Raw genomic sequence first — 15,874 nt, forward strand, 5'->3', positions numbered from 1 at the left:
TCGATCTGGCAATTATAAGTAAAAATGTGTGTAATTGGCTGGAGTTTTAACCAACCACAAAGCTGCGATTTAAGTATCCATTAAGTAACATTTGAATAATTTTTAAGGTGTATGATTGGCAGGAAATTAAACCAATCACAATGCTTACTTAATAGTTACTTGTTAAGTAATTGATCCGCGTAATCCAGCGGAATAGCTCGATCGAACATACAGTTTTAGACCGCGCGAACTACAACAGCTTCGACAATCTAGAGAGCATAGCAGAGCAGTTCTGCGGGCGATGGGGTCGCTCTCGGAGCCCAGTGGCAACAGTGAGGCCGCCAACGTGTCCGCTGCGTCGCGCTCGTCCTCTTCGTCCATTGAGCCTGTCCAGCAGCCGCCAGGTATCTCCAGTTATTTCCACGCATTACACTCTCCGCTCTCTACCAATGGCGGACGATCGCCAATCACTGGCGAGAGCTATGACCAGCGCAGTCCTTCACCGCCCAGCTACGAGATTCCGCTCATGGACGCGGCTGAGCATTCACCCCATAGTCACAGACAGGTCTCAGCGAGCTCAGCTGGCCGCACACACGGTTCGAGGCACTCAGAGACGACGTCAGATCCTCACAGCAAGTGGCACAGACGAGCGGCGCCCTCTGCTGTATCTGCACACTCTTCTAGACCGTCAGTCAGCTCCGAGACGCAGCAACAGTCGACACCTCCTGTGAACTGCAATGTGGACATTCCCGAGTGCGGTAAAGCAGCATTACCGTCGTGTCATTACTATGTGGACGCTAGTGGACAGATGCGGATCAGGAAACTCTGGTGGTGCTACATGAGGATACGACGCGTGCTGTGGTGTGTATTTCCGTGGCTTAAGAGAGACAGCAACACGTATTTGTGTGCCAGGATGGTGGCCAACTCGACACTCATTGTGGTGGTATATTTATTAAGAGAACTACTGAATCATGTGGTCGTACCCGCTATTCTAGCACATAAGGACGATGGAGCGGGAGATGACGCGGAAAGGCATTGTCACGATCATTCACTCGAGTTTCTGGACATGTATGCGTACTCGATGGTCGCCAACGTGATACTTTGTCTACCTGCGTTAAATTTTAAGGCTTGCCGACTGTATCGACGTGCGCGCAGAGATTATTCCAGAGTTAATTCAGCGTCATCGATCAATGGTGAGCCATCATCTGTCGTGGCGCCGTCTTCGTCTGTCGCAGATATCACCAAGGAGCACCAGCGGTTCGAGAAGACTTATTTATTCACGCTGTGTGAAATCATTGTGGTGGTGGAGATCCCGTACCTTATCTTCTTACTGGTAGTAATGTTCGTGCCATCGGAGTCCGGAAGCATATCCGAGATGCTCATCGCGTGCGATCGGCAGCTCGCCACAGGTTATTTCTTGATACTTCTCGCAGTCCAGCTCGTGGCAGTTCTTGCTTATATATTGCGATGGCGACAGATACTGCTCTTCCACCGACTTCATCTACACTTCCTGTTCCAGCGCGGATACGTACCGGGTCACTCTCGTTTCGATTATGTGGAAAAATCATTCGCCACACCTCTTTACGCCTGGCTACCAGCTCCTGCGTGGGCGTGTTGGAAGCGCTGCATGCGACTACGAAAAGCAGCGCGAGGAGACCGATACGACGGGACACAGGAGGGCAACGGTGATGGTAATGTACCATCGGGTAGCAAGAGGAAGCAGATACACTACGTCAAAGTGGCGCTATACAGTGCGGCGAAGCGTGGAGATGTTGAACAAGTGCGTTCACTATTGGAAGCAGCTGTAAGCATTTCCGGCCCGGAATTTGCGACGGAGTGGTACGAGCCGCGCGTGTGGAATCTCGGTGGACTCGTTTTACTCGCTCGTGGACAGCGCAACCCGCTGCACGTGGCTGTAGCTTTTGACCAGATCGAGGTCGTCCGCGAACTGCTTGCTAATGGTCACTTTGACGTCCAACAACGTGACAAGCTGGAGCTGTTGCGCCTAGATTTAGCGTGGCTCTATCGAGTGATGTTCCGCCTTCTTTTCTTGCTTGTACGCCGTTCCAGTGCAGGTGTAGTGGCGAGTGCGTCAGCAGGAGGTGGTGCGGGGAATGGAGGTGCAGCTCCTGGACTGGCAAGTGCTTCGCATCCGTTTGGCCCTGTCGGGCTGTTCCAAGCTACACTGTTAACTCCTCTTCATGTAGCCGTAACAATGGGCCATGTCGAGCTCACATTGTTACTGTTACGCTATGGTGCAAAGCCTGATGCAACGGCATTGTCAACACACCCGCGCTTTGCCACACCGCCGCTCTATTGGGCCGTGGATAAGGAGTGCACGCGGCTGCTGCTCGATGCTGGTGGCAACCCTCTTGCTTTGCCTGGAGACGCCAGTGGAATATTGCTCACTGCTTTTGAAGTTGCAAGGATCGCAGGTAACGCTGCTGTGGCTCGACAGATGGAGAAATACGGCGGAGACGTGGCGCTCACTCCTCTTCACGATGCTTGCGCTGGTGGACGTCGACATGAAGTGGCGTTTTTACTGGAACACGGAGCGGATCCAGACACGCTGGGGGAACAAGTGATCGGCTGCTTTCGACGCACTCCGCTCCATTGGGCTGCGATGCGTGGACATGCTCGTATCATTCGACTTCTCGTGCGATATGGAGCTAACGTTGATGCACGGGACGTGTTTGGACGCACACCGTTGGCTTGGGCTTGTGTTCTGAATCGCACACGCGCTGTCGAGGCGCTTTTGGAAAGCGGTGCTGACGTTAACGTTCGTGATGCTCAAGGAGATCCATTGCTGTGTATCTGTGCTGCTGGTGCGTGTGCGTCCATTAAGCGAGGAGATAAGACAGCGACAGGTAAGCGAGACAAGCTCAGTGACGACCGTGTGCAGTATGATGAGTGTGACGATGCTGGCGACGAGGAAGGGGATCTTGGTGTCATGCTGAGCGGACAAAGGTCACTTGCTCGTGGATTAGACCCACGGATCTTCCAGTTGTTGCTTGACTACGGTGTAGACCTGCACGCTACACGCACGAGCAATGGCGATTCTGCTCTTCACGTGGCGCTACGGCGACGTAACCAGACCGCAGCCGTGTTGTTCGTGCGCGCTGGTTTAAGCTTGACGGCTGTGAATCTTCTCGGACAACGGGCGATTGACTGTGCGCGATCGCCAGCTCTGCGGTTTGCTGTGAAGAAGGAGGCAGGTCAACGCGATGTTATGATCAGCTACAGCCACGCACATGCTCCGTTGGCTCGTAAGATTCGAGATGCACTGGAACGCCAGCGAGTTACGACCTGGATCGACACCATGGGACCTACAGGTATTACTGGTGGTTCGGTCTGGCGACAGGAAATTGCTCGAGGCATTCAAAGCAGTGCACTTGTGCTGGCTGTACTGACCAAAGACTATCCGCAGTCGCAGTGGTGCATGAAGGAGCTGGCGTTCGCTAAAATGCAGAACATCCCTGTCGTAGCCATCCAATGCGAAGACATGGAGATCTCCGAGGAACTGCAGGTTTACCTATGGACTCGTCAGGTGATTGACTTCAGACCAGCGGTCAAGCACAACTATACCATGGAAACCAGTGAGCATGCCCCATACTCGTTATCCGAAGATAAAGGTGACGGTGTCAAGGAAGCTCGGCCTATGATAACAAGCAACAGTTCACATACCATTGAGGACACAGATTCTCGTGAGGACGAGTCAGAGTTCCGGATCGAGGACGATAATGAGGTGACGAATATGGTGGGCAAGCGCGTTGCCAGCAACCTCGAGCTTGTTCCCGACTACAATGATGAGGCCTTTTGCCACTGTCTGCGAATGCTTCTTGATGGCATTCAAGATCAGATCGAAGAGCATCGTGCACGACTAGCGCGACGGCAAGAGCAACAGCAACAACAGGCACAGATGCCTGGCCATGATACTGGTGGTAGAGCTGGCGAAGATACATCTCGTCATGGAAGTCGTCGCAACGATAGTGAGTGCTACCCCGAGGAAGAAGACAAAGAACTGTGTGGAATGCCCACTGCATCTGGCAATACTGGTGAATGTGAAGACTCCGACGCACAGATCAGCTTCCCGGAAGGCCCACTTAATGTGCCGCTTTTCCGTCCTCTGCGAAGGATCGAGTCGCTCGCTTCATCTCTCGCCTTCACTTCTGCCACCGACTCGTTCGTATTCATCGCACATGGAGATTTTCATCATTCCTTCTGCTTGCGGCTGCAAAAATCTCTACTGAAGCAAGGCATTCGCTGTGTCGTGGATCAAACTGTCCCTGCTGTACAATACGCGCACCAGCCATCAGATCACGTGGGTGCAGAGGCTCAGAGTCGAGGCTTTGGCACAGATTTTGGTGGACCTGACCAGCCAGTTGCTCGTCTACCTGTTCAAACTCGCCAGCTTGCTGCAAAGGACGCCATTCTGTCTTGTTCTGCTGTGCTGGTAGTGTTGTCACCACTGTCAGCGAATTGCGATCTGCTGTCCGACCAATTGGCGTTTGCAGAGGATCGAGGGAAGCTTCTGGTTCCGATTCTCCTGTCGCTTCACAAAGTGGATCTGGCCAAGCGCTACACCTTCTCACGGAGCATGGTGCACCACTTTAACGCCTCTTTGGGCTACGAACAGAGTTTCGAGCAGCTCACGAATTTTTTGAGAGTGCACCAACAGAACGAGGCGCGACAGCGGCGTCTTCAGCGGCGTCAGCAAGAAGACCAAGGTGATCTCGAAGCAAGTTTGGGGGCGATGGCGGTTTTATCTCCGATATCATCTGCTTCTTCGGCTGGACGACCTTCGTCTTTAGCGGGCTACACAGACGTAGTGGAGCTGCAGTCACCGTTTGACGAAGAGCTCCTGTCAACAAATGCCTCGATGTTGCTGCCTACGCTGCCGGTAAAAACAATAATGGCTTCACCCCCAGACGGAAACGTGTCAAGAACAGGCAGTCGAGGGAGCTCCACGCCACGCTTTGGGGGCCACGGTTGGAGCGAGCCGGATATCCTCGAAGCAGCACGGAGTGACGACTCCCAGTACGACCATCTGCGCAACAATTCCAGAGGCGATAGGTCACGTACCGGCTCCGGAAATTCCAACGCTAGCGCTAGGAGCAGAGAAAACAGTCTGCGATTGACCGGGTCAGCACGTCACCAACACGGCAAGATAAGCACCGCTGAGGACATCGTCTAAACGGGTAACGCTCCTGCAGAAGATTTGAACAAACTGATAAATGGGGAAACCACAAATTGCGTCAACTGCGTTGTACTAGGAAATGCAGAAAATAAAAGACCGCAGCAATCCCTGCAATGAAGTTACCTAGTCGCGTTGCCTACCTTCTTTAAGCGTGCTTCGGCTTCTTGGTTCGTGTATCCTGGAAGGTAGTCATGCCCTGGCCACTGCCCACAACGCCCACACGGCCCTGTACCGTGTCGGGCGAAGCAAACATACTGGAACCACGCTTAGAGAGCACTCCACTGACGCCTTTCTTCAAACCTTTCTTCTTGGCCTTGTATTGGAACGCCTTCCAGTCGTGCTGCTTGATGTTGCGTTCGTTGTCAATAGTTTTGTGTCGGTTCAGGCTCTTAATTGCACGGATACGCTTACGCTTGCGTTCCTTTTCAGCCTCCGTGTCCGAGGGCAAAATCTGCAGGTTCTCTGGAATCTTAATGGGCTTGTGGATCACCGCAGGTGCCACTTTAGGGGCTGTTGCAGCACCAGCAAGCGCAGTAGCACCATCAACTGCGTTAGTAGGGCTAGTCTGAGCAGTATTAGGGCCTACCTCCGACTGTAGCAGCGCTGTAGGTCTCAAATACTCGTACGGCACCTCCTCCGAGTTGCCATAGCCGTCAAACAGCACCTGAAAGCCCAATTCAGTGACCTTTGTGACTGAACAGGGGTATACTACAGCGTCCGCGTAGTACTTAGCCTGGCACTTGAATCCCTCTGTAATGGTCTCCTTAGCTGGCAGCTGGGAAGCTTGATCTTCGTCGACTTCAATGGCTCTTAGAGCGTCTTCTTTCAGCTCTGCGGTGGTACCAAAGCCCAGGAACTTGACGTTGTAGCTACCATCGCTCGTCAACGAGTCCACGTGGGCTGGGTACCACACTCCTTGCTGTAGAGCCTCGACGACTGAGCCTGGTTCATATTTCAGTTCTGAAAACACAAAAAAACAGCAATTAAGTATTTCGTCGTTATTTGGAGCTAAAAGGTCCCGTACCGAGCGTCAAAGACTCCTGACGTGGCTCCTGGGTCTTCTGCGACTCAGTAACTTGGGAGGACGAGGCAGCATTCACCTTGAGATCGATCTAAAGAGCGGAAATAGAAATAAATAGCTGCAAGTTAGCTAAGAATTAGTGGTAAACCATTCCGCAACGGACGCACCGTCTCCTTAGTGAGCTGGATGACCTCCACGAGGTCCTTGGCGATACTCAGGAACTCGGTATTTGTGGGGTCACTCTGCAAAAGCTCATGGATGTTCTGCAGCTGCTCTGTGAACGTCACAAGCCGCGCCTCCAGCTCCTCCAGACTCGCATCCGCCGACATGTTGGCTTTCACTAGGCGGCCAGACGAATGATGGTCAGAAATATAGTGGTTGTGATTGGATAAAACTTTCGACCAATCAAAACTAGATTTACTTACCATTTTTCGTTTGACCCGAAGCAAAATGGAACGTAGGTGATGCGTCAATTCAGGCGATGTACTTGTATTCCGCGTTAACCTCTACGTTATGATAAGCAGCTACTTTTGACGCGGAGCTCCAGCAGCTCCAGCTGAGCGATGACGCCGGACTGCGCATTATCGACCTGCCTGGGACGCTGCTGGACCAGAGCTACCTGGTCCAGATCTGGCTGCTGAGCAACTGCATCTTCGTGTGGATGGGATCGGCGACCGACAAACCTCGTCTCGGGTACGGGGGGTAGTGTCAAGATTGCATTTTATTACATGTACTATTTTTTCCTGATAATTTTATGCCTTAGATCGCTGTCGACGGCCATCGCCACACGCTACAGCCCCATGCCTCTCATCACGTCCATTGTGGGGGCCCCGGAGATGGAGGAGCAACAGATTGCTCAGAGACTTGCAAGACGCACTGGCCGACAGTGCTTTGTGTCGTGCCAACTTCCCGACCATATTCCTGAGCTCTTTGCGTACGTGGAGAAGCAGATTAACAAGCGGTTGACGGAGGAAGGCGTCGTAATAAAGAGCTGAAGAGAGTCCAACTAGTTCGTAGTGGATGAATTCGAGATATTCAAGGCTGCTGGTACTGAGCACGTGAGTGACGACATTTGTAAACCGCTAGTAGCGGTCCGCTACACGGCATTTTTGAATAAGATAGCTAGTCTTGCTTATCATCAAGCACCGTCCTAGGACGAGCTAAGCTTTTTCAAGATCAACCATGTATGAATTCTTCGCTTGATTAGCGTGCTCAGTTTGTTTATTTGAACCGCACGCACTCCAGCAACTTTGCTGCTTCCAGCAAGTTGAAGCGAAGATGGATACAATCTCCTGCTTTTCTATTCGTCATACAAATATCATTTTTTCCAATCAAATTCCGTATTCGTATTAGCCCCACATCCCATAGTAATCCTTCGCTCTAAGCCAAGATGCTGTCGACGGTGCCTGTGGACGACGCCATCCGCACGCTGAGCACGGAGATGTCCAAGGACAAGGATGCGTCCTTTATCGGCAAGTACGTAGCACTATTCTCCTTCTACAGTTTTAGTCCATTCCTCATATCTACGGTACAAAAACACCGCAGGACGGAGTCCGAGATGGAAATTTTGGCTCATTACGCCAATATGGGCCGCCGCCGCGCTGCGCTAGGCGCGATTCTTGGCTCCACCGTAATGGCCGGATTCTGGAAACTCTCCAGGAATCAGAAAAGAGCGGCAGGGGCCTTCGCCATGATGTGTGAGTGAAGAATTATTGAGGGTAACACCATGATATTTGTATTTAAATGCTCTTGTTTTTATAGCTGGTGGTTTGTTTGGAGCTTCGTACGGCATCATCAGCATCCGTCGGGACTTGTTCTCGGACCTGCTGATGCTGCCGTCGGACAAGTCGCCGTTTGCGACTCGGGCTAGGTCCATGTGAGGAGAATGTGAAAATGTGTGTAGTAGACAAAAAACTCATTATTTTTGTGCTAGTTTGATGGAGAAGATTCCGGATAACCCATTCGTGCAGGAGCTGAACCAGAAATTTAAACATTCAGCGGCTGCTACGTACGTTAGAAGTCAATTTAGCTGTTGCTTAGTGGCACGAGTGCTCACTTTGTTGCTCTCTGTGTTGCAGTGACTCGTGGAATGAGGAAGCAAATGAACCTGCGAGTTTTGGAGCGAAACCAGCGACGAGTCTCCCACCTGTTCCTCGCTACGACAATGGGATTTCTAGCAGCATTCCCCCGATTACTGGACTCGACACTCCTCGACACAAGAAGGATTCCAGTGACGGAGACCAGGAGGCTTTCGGAGAGCCGAACGACAGTGGAAGTCGTTCACCATTTTTCTTTGGTGCGAAGCCTCCAAATTCCGATGAATCGGAATTTGGAGACCGTGATGCTCCTCTCTCTCGTGACCCTTACGCGCACTACTCGCGGGATACTCGTCGCGCAGGAACAGACAAAAATGTTCCAGCACTGCGCCATGACGAAGATGACTATTTCTTTGGAGTGCCCAGCGAAGATGATGCTCCAGCAAAACCCACGACCTGGGAAGAAATCCGGCGTCGTGCTGCTGAACGCGAATAAGTGGAGCCATTTAGCACAAAACTACAGTTATCGTACTAGCTGGTCGAAAAAAAAAATGGAGCCAAAGAAAAAAAAATGACCGACTGTTCACAATTTCTTTGTAACGCGAAGAGCAGATAGAATGCAGTCGGCAAGTTTTAATGAGGATTTTCGTGAGATGAAGGACGAGCCTTTGAAGCCTTACATGTCGAAGCCAAACAAGCAAAAGGATGAAGGACAGCAGTTTTCTAACGTAGTGGCAAGGTATTCCAGCACCAAGGCTTTGTCGTACGAGGGATTGCTGTCGGAAGAAGAGTTGGTTGTGTTGAGAGCAATCGTGGCTCGAGAAGCTGGACTGGACGAGTTGTTGCGCTGCTGCTGCTCCTTCCGAGACGACCAAAGCGTCGAGTTATTAGAAGCTCTCCTTCGTGTTCGAGAGCTGTCGTTAGCTACAGTAGATGCCATTGCCGGGTGGAGACGTCGTATGCTCCAGACGCGGCCATTCCTATGGCGAAACTTGAATTACGCACTGAAAATGACCAGCGATCTTGATTTCGTAAGTAAAAGCCAACTCGCCACTGCTGCAATGGATGGAGTGCGTTTACCTCGACGAAACCCCTTCTCAACCATCGGAGGTCTAGATCAAAGTATGCGCGTGTTCTGGGCTATCGAGATGCCAGAGGAAGACGATCTATCTGTACTCTTGGATTCAGCTTCATTTGCTTCCAGTCAAGTGACAGTGGACTTACCTTCCAAGATTCGTCTAGCCGAGTGTTTTTTACTCTACGAAGAGCGTCGTTATGGTAAATTCTCCAGAGCACAAGCAGCTGCAGATCATCGTCTGAAGGAGCTGGTGCAAAAAGAAGCTGAACACTCGTCGAAAACTCGCTTTGGGGCGAGGAACGAGCTGGAAGGTTAGCATAAAAAGCCGTAGAATAAACTAGGTTTCCATTGAAAAGCTGTACGCCTGCAGCTTCAAACGTAAAAAAAAATTAGTCGGTCTTGATAGTTAGTCAAACTTGGTGAGATCCAGTGTCATCGATTTGGACTGCTGCAACGTGATGTCCTTGCAGATTCCGACCAGCGCGTCAGCCTTCTCGTAGAACGAGTCTTTCAACGAGATCACGACGCACTGGAAGTCGCAGTTGGCGATGTACGTGGACACCTTGTTGACGTTCACATTGTCTAGTGCTGCATCCACTTCATCAAGCACGAAAAAAGGCGACGGGCGGTAGTTGTGGATCGCAAACAGCAGCGCGAGCGCAGCCACAGTCTTCTCACCACCAGACAACTCCTCCATCTCGCGGAATCGCTTCATTGGAGGCATAGCGTTGAACTTCATCCCGCTTAGATACGGGTCTTCCGTATTCTCTAAGTTCAAATACGCCGTACCACCTAGTGGATGCTTGGAGCTCTTGGTGAGTTGCTTGTACGTCGAGTCAATCACTCCTGAAATGTGGTTGAACGCCTCCATGAAGCGATCGTGACGAGCTTGTTTGACTTTTTCGAACTTTGACGCAGTATCGAAAGCCTGTTGCTTGATGCGGTCCAGTTCCTCTTCTTCCTTTCCAATTCGATTTTGGATCACGTCGAACTTGTTCAATGCGCGCATATTTGGCTGTATCTGCTCGAGTTCCGTGAGTAGAACACTAATCCGCTTTTCGTAGTCGGCGCTAATCTCGTCGAATTCTTTATCATCCACCACGACGTGAGCATCTGGAAGCGACGAAAAGTCCACATCTTGGTTGGCTGCGTCATCTCCAAGTAAAAGCTCCGCGTTTTCAGGGCTACCTGATCCACTTGCGTCTACTTCCATCTCGACGTCCTCGGAGCCGTTGGCAGATTTACGAGCAATAGTTGGTAGTTTGATCTGGTCCAGCGCTGCACGTTTGAAGAGCTCCGTCTTGTGATCTTTTAGACGTTCAAGCACCGCCTCCTCTGACGCAATTCGTCGTTGGATTTTGCCCTTGCGTTCCTCGTATTTCTTCTTCTTGCTGCCAATTTCTCGGAGTTCTTTCTCAAGCTCCTCCACCTTAGAAGTTAAAGTTGTGCGCATTCCTTCTTGCTCCTTCTTTTCCTTGCGCAAGGCTGTAAACTTTTTCATAAGGCCATCTTCCTCTTCAATTAACTTCTTCAAATGCTGAGCTTCTCGCGCTGCACGTTCCTTTGCTGCTAGCATGGGTTGATTGAAGTCTTGAGATTGCAAGTACTCGAGCTGGGACGAAGCGAAATATTAGCGGCAATATAAATGATGCTGCTTCAATGCCTCTGCCTTACCTGTGCGCGAAGCTTCGCTTCATGTTCTGTAATTTTGCGTCGCATCTCCATGGCCTTGTGGTGTCTCTTAAGCACTCTGTCTTCGTAGACACGGATACTGTCGACGCCAATCGCTTCGCTGAAGTCTGCAAACATTTCGTCTTCAACTCCGTGGATTTGTTCCTCAAGCTGTTTGAGCTTGCCCTTGCGAGAATCCACAGCCGCTGCAAATTTACGAAGCTCTGGATCGATCACTTCCGCCACTCGCTTCTGAGCATTATCAATTCGAGCCTGGATCTTGGGTCTATTCGTCTCGGTAATTGCCAAATCGGCCTTTGCATGAGTGAGTCGGTTGCTGAGCCCTTCTATCTGTGTACGTAGAGTCTGTAGCTTCGCGTAGGATGCGCCGTGGCGCTCAATAGCGCGAATTTCTTCGATCAAACCATTTTTTTCCTGCTGTAAAGCCTGGACCTCCTTCTCATCCCATCGGCCAGCACGACGCAAGTCTCTCTGGGTCTTACCGCCCGTCATACTGCCATTCTTGCTCACAACCATCCCGTTCAACGTCACTGCCTTCACCTTCTCGTTTTGGCGGAAACACAAATCGCGAGCAACGTCGATAGAATCACAGACAACCGTGTCACCCACAGCGTAGTGCAGCGCTGGCTCAATCTCCGCGTCGCACTCAACCACATCGACCACCATCTTGATGTTGTTTCCCAAGCCGCGAAAGCGCTCGTTGATCGGCTTAACTCGGATCTTGTCCAGAGGAATAAACTGAGCGCTGCCTGCACGAGAGTCTCGAAGGTATTGAATACACTCTTGTCCTGTTCTGTAGTCGGTCACTACGATCGCGTCCATGTGTTTGCCAGTCGCCACAGTCACAGCCATGTTATATCTGCGTTGAGTCGGCTTGCAGAGATCTACAAGACGACCACGAACGCCAGGATACAGCCGCTTCAGCGTTTCCAGTGTGTCCGCTCTCTTCGCCTCAGCCTGCGATTGTCGCTTATCGTCTTTCAGATCCTGTAACTTGTTGTTGACGCGCTCCAACCGCTTTGTCAGTTTTTCTTTCTCCTCCGCTTGACCGCGTTTCTCGTCGTCAGTATTCTGCAGTTTCATCTTAGCTTCTGCGATATCGCGCTCCGTGTCAGAAATGACTCGCTGCATACTGATGACACGCTCGTCAGCTTTTTTGAGGTCGTCAGTCAGCATTTCGATCATCCTCATGTTCTCCTGATGTTCCTGGCTGAGTGTCTCCACCTTGTTCTTATCTGCGGTCTGCTGACGTAAGATCGACTCGAGTTCATCTCGCAATACGTTTGTCTTGACCTGTACAGCTTCCTTGATCCGATGATACTCCTCCAAACGTGAGCCTTCCAGCACCAGCGAGCCTTCCTCGCCTCGTTGACTCGCCTCCTGGGCCTGTTTCGCGTCGAGATCAGCTTTGGCCTTTTCCAGAGCTTCCAGATCCTTCTTCAAGGCTTCAATCTCCTTAGACTTCCCCTCCAGCCGCTCTTTCATAGTCTTCTCCTTTGTCTCCGACTCGACGATCTTCCTCTGTGAATACTGAGTCTGTTCTCGTAGACGAATCACTTGAGGCTGGATATCTTCCATCTCGTTCTGAAAGTCCTGGATCTGCTGGCGATTCGTCTTCACCTCGCGAAGACTGGCGTTTAACCCCTTCATCTTCTCATTGTACGTCTGTGCTACAGCGTCTTCCTTCTGCTTGCAAGTACGTCGAGCATCCTGGTACTGCCTCACGGTCTCTTCTCGTTGTTTAATGTCGTCTTCAACCTGGAAAAGCTGCCACAAGTAGTGCTCTACCCGTAGATCATTCTACAAGCAGCAATACACCCATTTAGTACGCATTCTGACCCTATATCCCACTTTTATGACCTTACCACAGCTTCTTGCTTCTGTCTGAACTGCTCAGCTTCTTCCTTCTGCTCTCTCACAAGCCTCTTCTCCGCCACGAGCCCCTTCTTCCTTTTGTAGGCGAAAATTGTGTTCTCTTCGGCCGCATCCTTCTCTTTTAAAAGCCTCTCATACTCGTTCTTAAGTTCATCCGACATGGAAATCTGCTCGAATAGTTTTGTGAGCTCCGTGGGGCTTTTACTGGCAATGGACTCGACATCTCCCTGGAAAACTAAAAAATTGCGAGCTTTTACTAAAATTCCGATCTCCTTGAGCTGATTCTGGTAGCTCTCGGAGCTCACGTCCTGGCCGTCGATACGGTACGAGCCCACGCCTTTTTCCGAGATGAGACGCGTGAATTTTACTTCTTTCTGTTGGTTCTGGGCTGCCAGTGACTTGGAGGGCGGCGTCTCGCCCGCTGAGAGCTCGTACACGAGCGTCACGAACGCCGAACGATCGGTGGTAGCAGTGTCAGTCGGTGACCTGTGCACCAAGTCGCGTAGCTGATTGGAGCGCAGCTGACGCGAGTGTACACCCAGGACGAAGGAAATGGCATCCATGAGGTTACTTTTGCCGCTGCCATTGGGACCGATAACGGCAGTGAAGCGGTGGAACGGCCCTACGATGTGATACCCGCCGTACGACTTGAAGTTCTCGAGCTCTAGCCGTGTGATACGACCCATGACAGCGAGGAAACACAAAGGCAAGCTGCAAACTCTTGCTGGTTGCAGTTTTGATGGTCGCTACTTTTTTTTGAGGTCGAGGCGTTATGTAATATCGGCTCGGGCGCTATGGAACGTTTGGTGAAATTTCGTTTTCATTTCGTGATATTGTTTATTTAGGATACATATTTGAGACAATCGCAAACAATTTTCCGAATTTAAATCGTTATATTTCACATAAAACCGTACAACAGCGTTCTGACATAGAGGAACTTAGTTGAGGGATTAGGTGACACTAAAACTACCGCTACAGTTCAATTAAACGACCCATTTCCTTTCATATTCACGCACTTTGGAGTCAATACAAGCCGAAGCCACTCCAGAAAATTGAGACATAAATCAGCAATGTTATACCATAAAATCTATCGATGGTGTTGACACCTGTGCGTATATTACGGAAGGAAATCATATTGTATACACATACTATGCATTGAACTCGAACGCAACGTGATCACTATCGTAAATCTAGTCGACTGGACTGTTCTGCCAAAATGTTACTAAACAGCTGTCTGGGCCGACCACTGCCAGACCAGCGATCTTCGGTCGACGGATTACTGCCATATGTAGGAAAGATGTCGTCGGATTCATCAAAACTATTATGGAAAGGCTGGCGGAAGTATACCTCGTACGACTAGCTCAAAATGAGATTTGAGGACAAAACCCGCAAGATGAAAGGGAAACACGTACTCCTTAGCAAAAGGCACACCTGAGAGCCGCATCACCAAAGCGGAGCGTGCGCTATTTGATCCTGTGTAGACCACGCCCAACACTGTGTCGTATGACGAAGTGTGCGGCTACTGTCAGAAGCCTTATCATCACATCCGCCAATGTCGAGGGTTGCAGAAGGACCTACATGATAGTACTGTCAAGGCGTAGTGCCTGCAACCTCGAGTTTCGTGGTGAGGACTCCCACCGGTGCCACCCGTACGACCGACGCCGTAACACTGCCAGTTGCAGAAAGGCGGTCGAGGTCGGAACGAACGACCTTTATTCACCAGCAAAAGTATGCCAAAAACTGTTCTCGACAAATTCAATCTTCTTATTGTGTACCAGACGGCTACGCCATCAGACCGTAGCATCAAGCTCACAAAGGCCATGGAAGTACAGACCAAGAAGAAAGGGAGGCTATGAAAGATATTCCTATAGTTAGGGAAAAGGAAAACCACTATAAGTGTTTCAAAAAACAAATCCGGCAGCATTCTGTCTTAAAAAAAATCACCTCATTGGTTTCAAGACATACTAACTGGCACTCACCACTACATACCAGTGATGGTTTCCTAAGTGCCTGCTCTCACTCTTCGCAACATGTTAATTGGATATGGTTGCACATACGTATAGCGCAACCTAAATAGCCTGACCTTCTGGCTATATGGAGCAACATCTCACAGCAAGAGAGGCTGTTGTTGCGAGGCACTCTTGCATTGGAAGAAGGACACATGGGAGAAGAAGGGTTGAAAAGAGCAACTAGGATTGAGTATTAGTGGGAGCTATAAGATGTTATCCTATTGTAACACAGTAGAAGACTGCCGGAAATAGTCATTTTGATATAAGACAATAGAGTCAGAAGTATCGTGTTCCTCCAGTACTATTTTGCAGAGAGAACACAGTAAAAGGAGAGGGTCAAGACGAGATCAATTTCTGAAGCTTCCAAAGCAGCGACGAGCATCTGAGGGTAGTTTTGAGCTCTCCTCGCTGGGAAGATTTTGGTCGATCTGGTGAGCGGACCACTTCTGCCCTTCGAACTTGATCTCAAGCGCGAATTTGTTTTAGTAGATTCTTATATTGAAGACATACTGATCCGGAAAAAGAATAAAATCGACAAGATCGTCGAAGACGCGTACGATATAGCATGCAATACGGCCGTCTTTCAACGCGCCTGTAAGTAGTTTCAATCTCTCGTTTCTTGTCTCCTTGCCAAATTCCAGAAGCCTGTAGTCCTGACCTGTGGTACATTGGTCCGGGACTCTGTCATAACACACCAGCCCCAGACAATATTCTTCAGTCAGCTCAGGTTATGCCAATGACCGGTGGCAGCACCGCGGCTGCACTAGACAAGCAACCACCAGCCCTACAAATGCACGTGAGATCTGCGCAGCCTACGCTCTCGCCGGTGGAGATACCAGCATGCATCGATTCACCTTCAGAGCACGTGATTCATTTGCAACATCTAGAAGAGACGCCAGATCTACAGCCTCTTCAGCCACTCGTGGACCCAAAGAGGAGTTCTCACGCTCGCAGATGAACTAAAATCAATACATCAGCATTTTTAGC

The 15,874-nt window shown here is 50.4% G+C and overlaps 6 protein-coding genes across 8 annotated transcripts; 4 read left to right on the forward strand and 2 right to left on the reverse strand.

The window, feature by feature from the left end:
- The first annotated feature begins 181 nt into the window (after positions 1–181).
- Positions 182–5,387, forward strand: PPTG_00210 (hypothetical protein). Its single transcript, XM_008891581.1, has one exon. It carries the CDS (start codon positions 281–283, stop codon positions 5,171–5,173), a length of 4,893 nt encoding a protein of 1,630 aa, XP_008889829.1. The 5' UTR covers positions 182–280; the 3' UTR covers positions 5,174–5,387.
- Positions 2,977–6,552, reverse strand: PPTG_00211. Of its 2 annotated transcripts, XM_008891582.1 has the most exons (4): positions 6,365–6,547; positions 6,201–6,288; positions 5,317–6,136; positions 2,977–5,206 (listed from the first exon to the last, which is right to left on the reverse strand). In XM_008891582.1, exons 1-3 carry the CDS (start codon positions 6,524–6,526, stop codon positions 5,322–5,324), a joined length of 1,065 nt encoding a protein of 354 aa, XP_008889830.1. In that variant the 5' UTR covers positions 6,527–6,547; the 3' UTR covers positions 2,977–5,206; positions 5,317–5,321. The 2 variants fall into 2 exon arrangements, with proteins under 2 accessions (XP_008889830.1, XP_008889831.1); XM_008891583.1 differs by lacking the exon at positions 2,977–5,206 and having other exon boundaries at positions 5,212–6,136; positions 6,365–6,552.
- A 68-nt stretch (positions 6,553–6,620) lies between these two features.
- On the forward strand, positions 6,621–7,400 carry PPTG_00212 (hypothetical protein). Its single transcript, XM_008891584.1, has 3 exons — positions 6,621–6,654; positions 6,722–6,890; positions 6,961–7,400. Exons 1-3 carry the CDS (start codon positions 6,648–6,650, stop codon positions 7,190–7,192), a joined length of 408 nt encoding a protein of 135 aa, XP_008889832.1. The 5' UTR covers positions 6,621–6,647; the 3' UTR covers positions 7,193–7,400.
- A 187-nt stretch (positions 7,401–7,587) lies between these two features.
- Positions 7,588–8,729, forward strand: PPTG_00213 (hypothetical protein; the record flags this gene model as incomplete). Its single annotated transcript, XM_008891585.1, has 5 exons — positions 7,588–7,673; positions 7,743–7,894; positions 7,959–8,073; positions 8,131–8,205; positions 8,276–8,729. 5 exons carry the CDS (start codon positions 7,588–7,590, stop codon positions 8,727–8,729), a joined length of 882 nt encoding a protein of 293 aa, XP_008889833.1.
- A 121-nt stretch (positions 8,730–8,850) lies between these two features.
- On the forward strand, positions 8,851–9,627 carry PPTG_00214 (hypothetical protein; the record flags this gene model as incomplete). The annotated part of the gene is made up of 1 exon (XM_008891586.1): positions 8,851–9,627. One exon carries the CDS (start codon positions 8,851–8,853, stop codon positions 9,625–9,627), a length of 777 nt encoding a protein of 258 aa, XP_008889834.1.
- On the reverse strand, positions 9,218–13,642 carry PPTG_00215. Of its 2 annotated transcripts, XM_008891587.1 has the most exons (3): positions 12,869–13,642; positions 10,986–12,803; positions 9,218–10,923 (listed from the first exon to the last, which is right to left on the reverse strand). In XM_008891587.1, the coding sequence occupies exons 1-3, from the start codon at positions 13,562–13,564 to the stop codon at positions 9,718–9,720; spliced, it is 3,720 nt and encodes a 1,239-aa protein (XP_008889835.1). In that variant the 5' UTR covers positions 13,565–13,642; the 3' UTR covers positions 9,218–9,717. The 2 variants fall into 2 exon arrangements, with proteins under 2 accessions (XP_008889835.1, XP_008889836.1); XM_008891588.1 differs by having other exon boundaries at positions 10,986–13,642.
- Positions 13,643–15,874: the final 2,232 nt, after the last annotated feature.

The sequence above is a fragment of the Phytophthora parasitica genome (genome assembly GCF_000247585.1).
Source record: "Phytophthora parasitica INRA-310 unplaced genomic scaffold supercont2.1, whole genome shotgun sequence".
Lineage (NCBI taxonomy): Eukaryota > Oomycota > Peronosporomycetes > Peronosporales > Peronosporaceae > Phytophthora > Phytophthora nicotianae.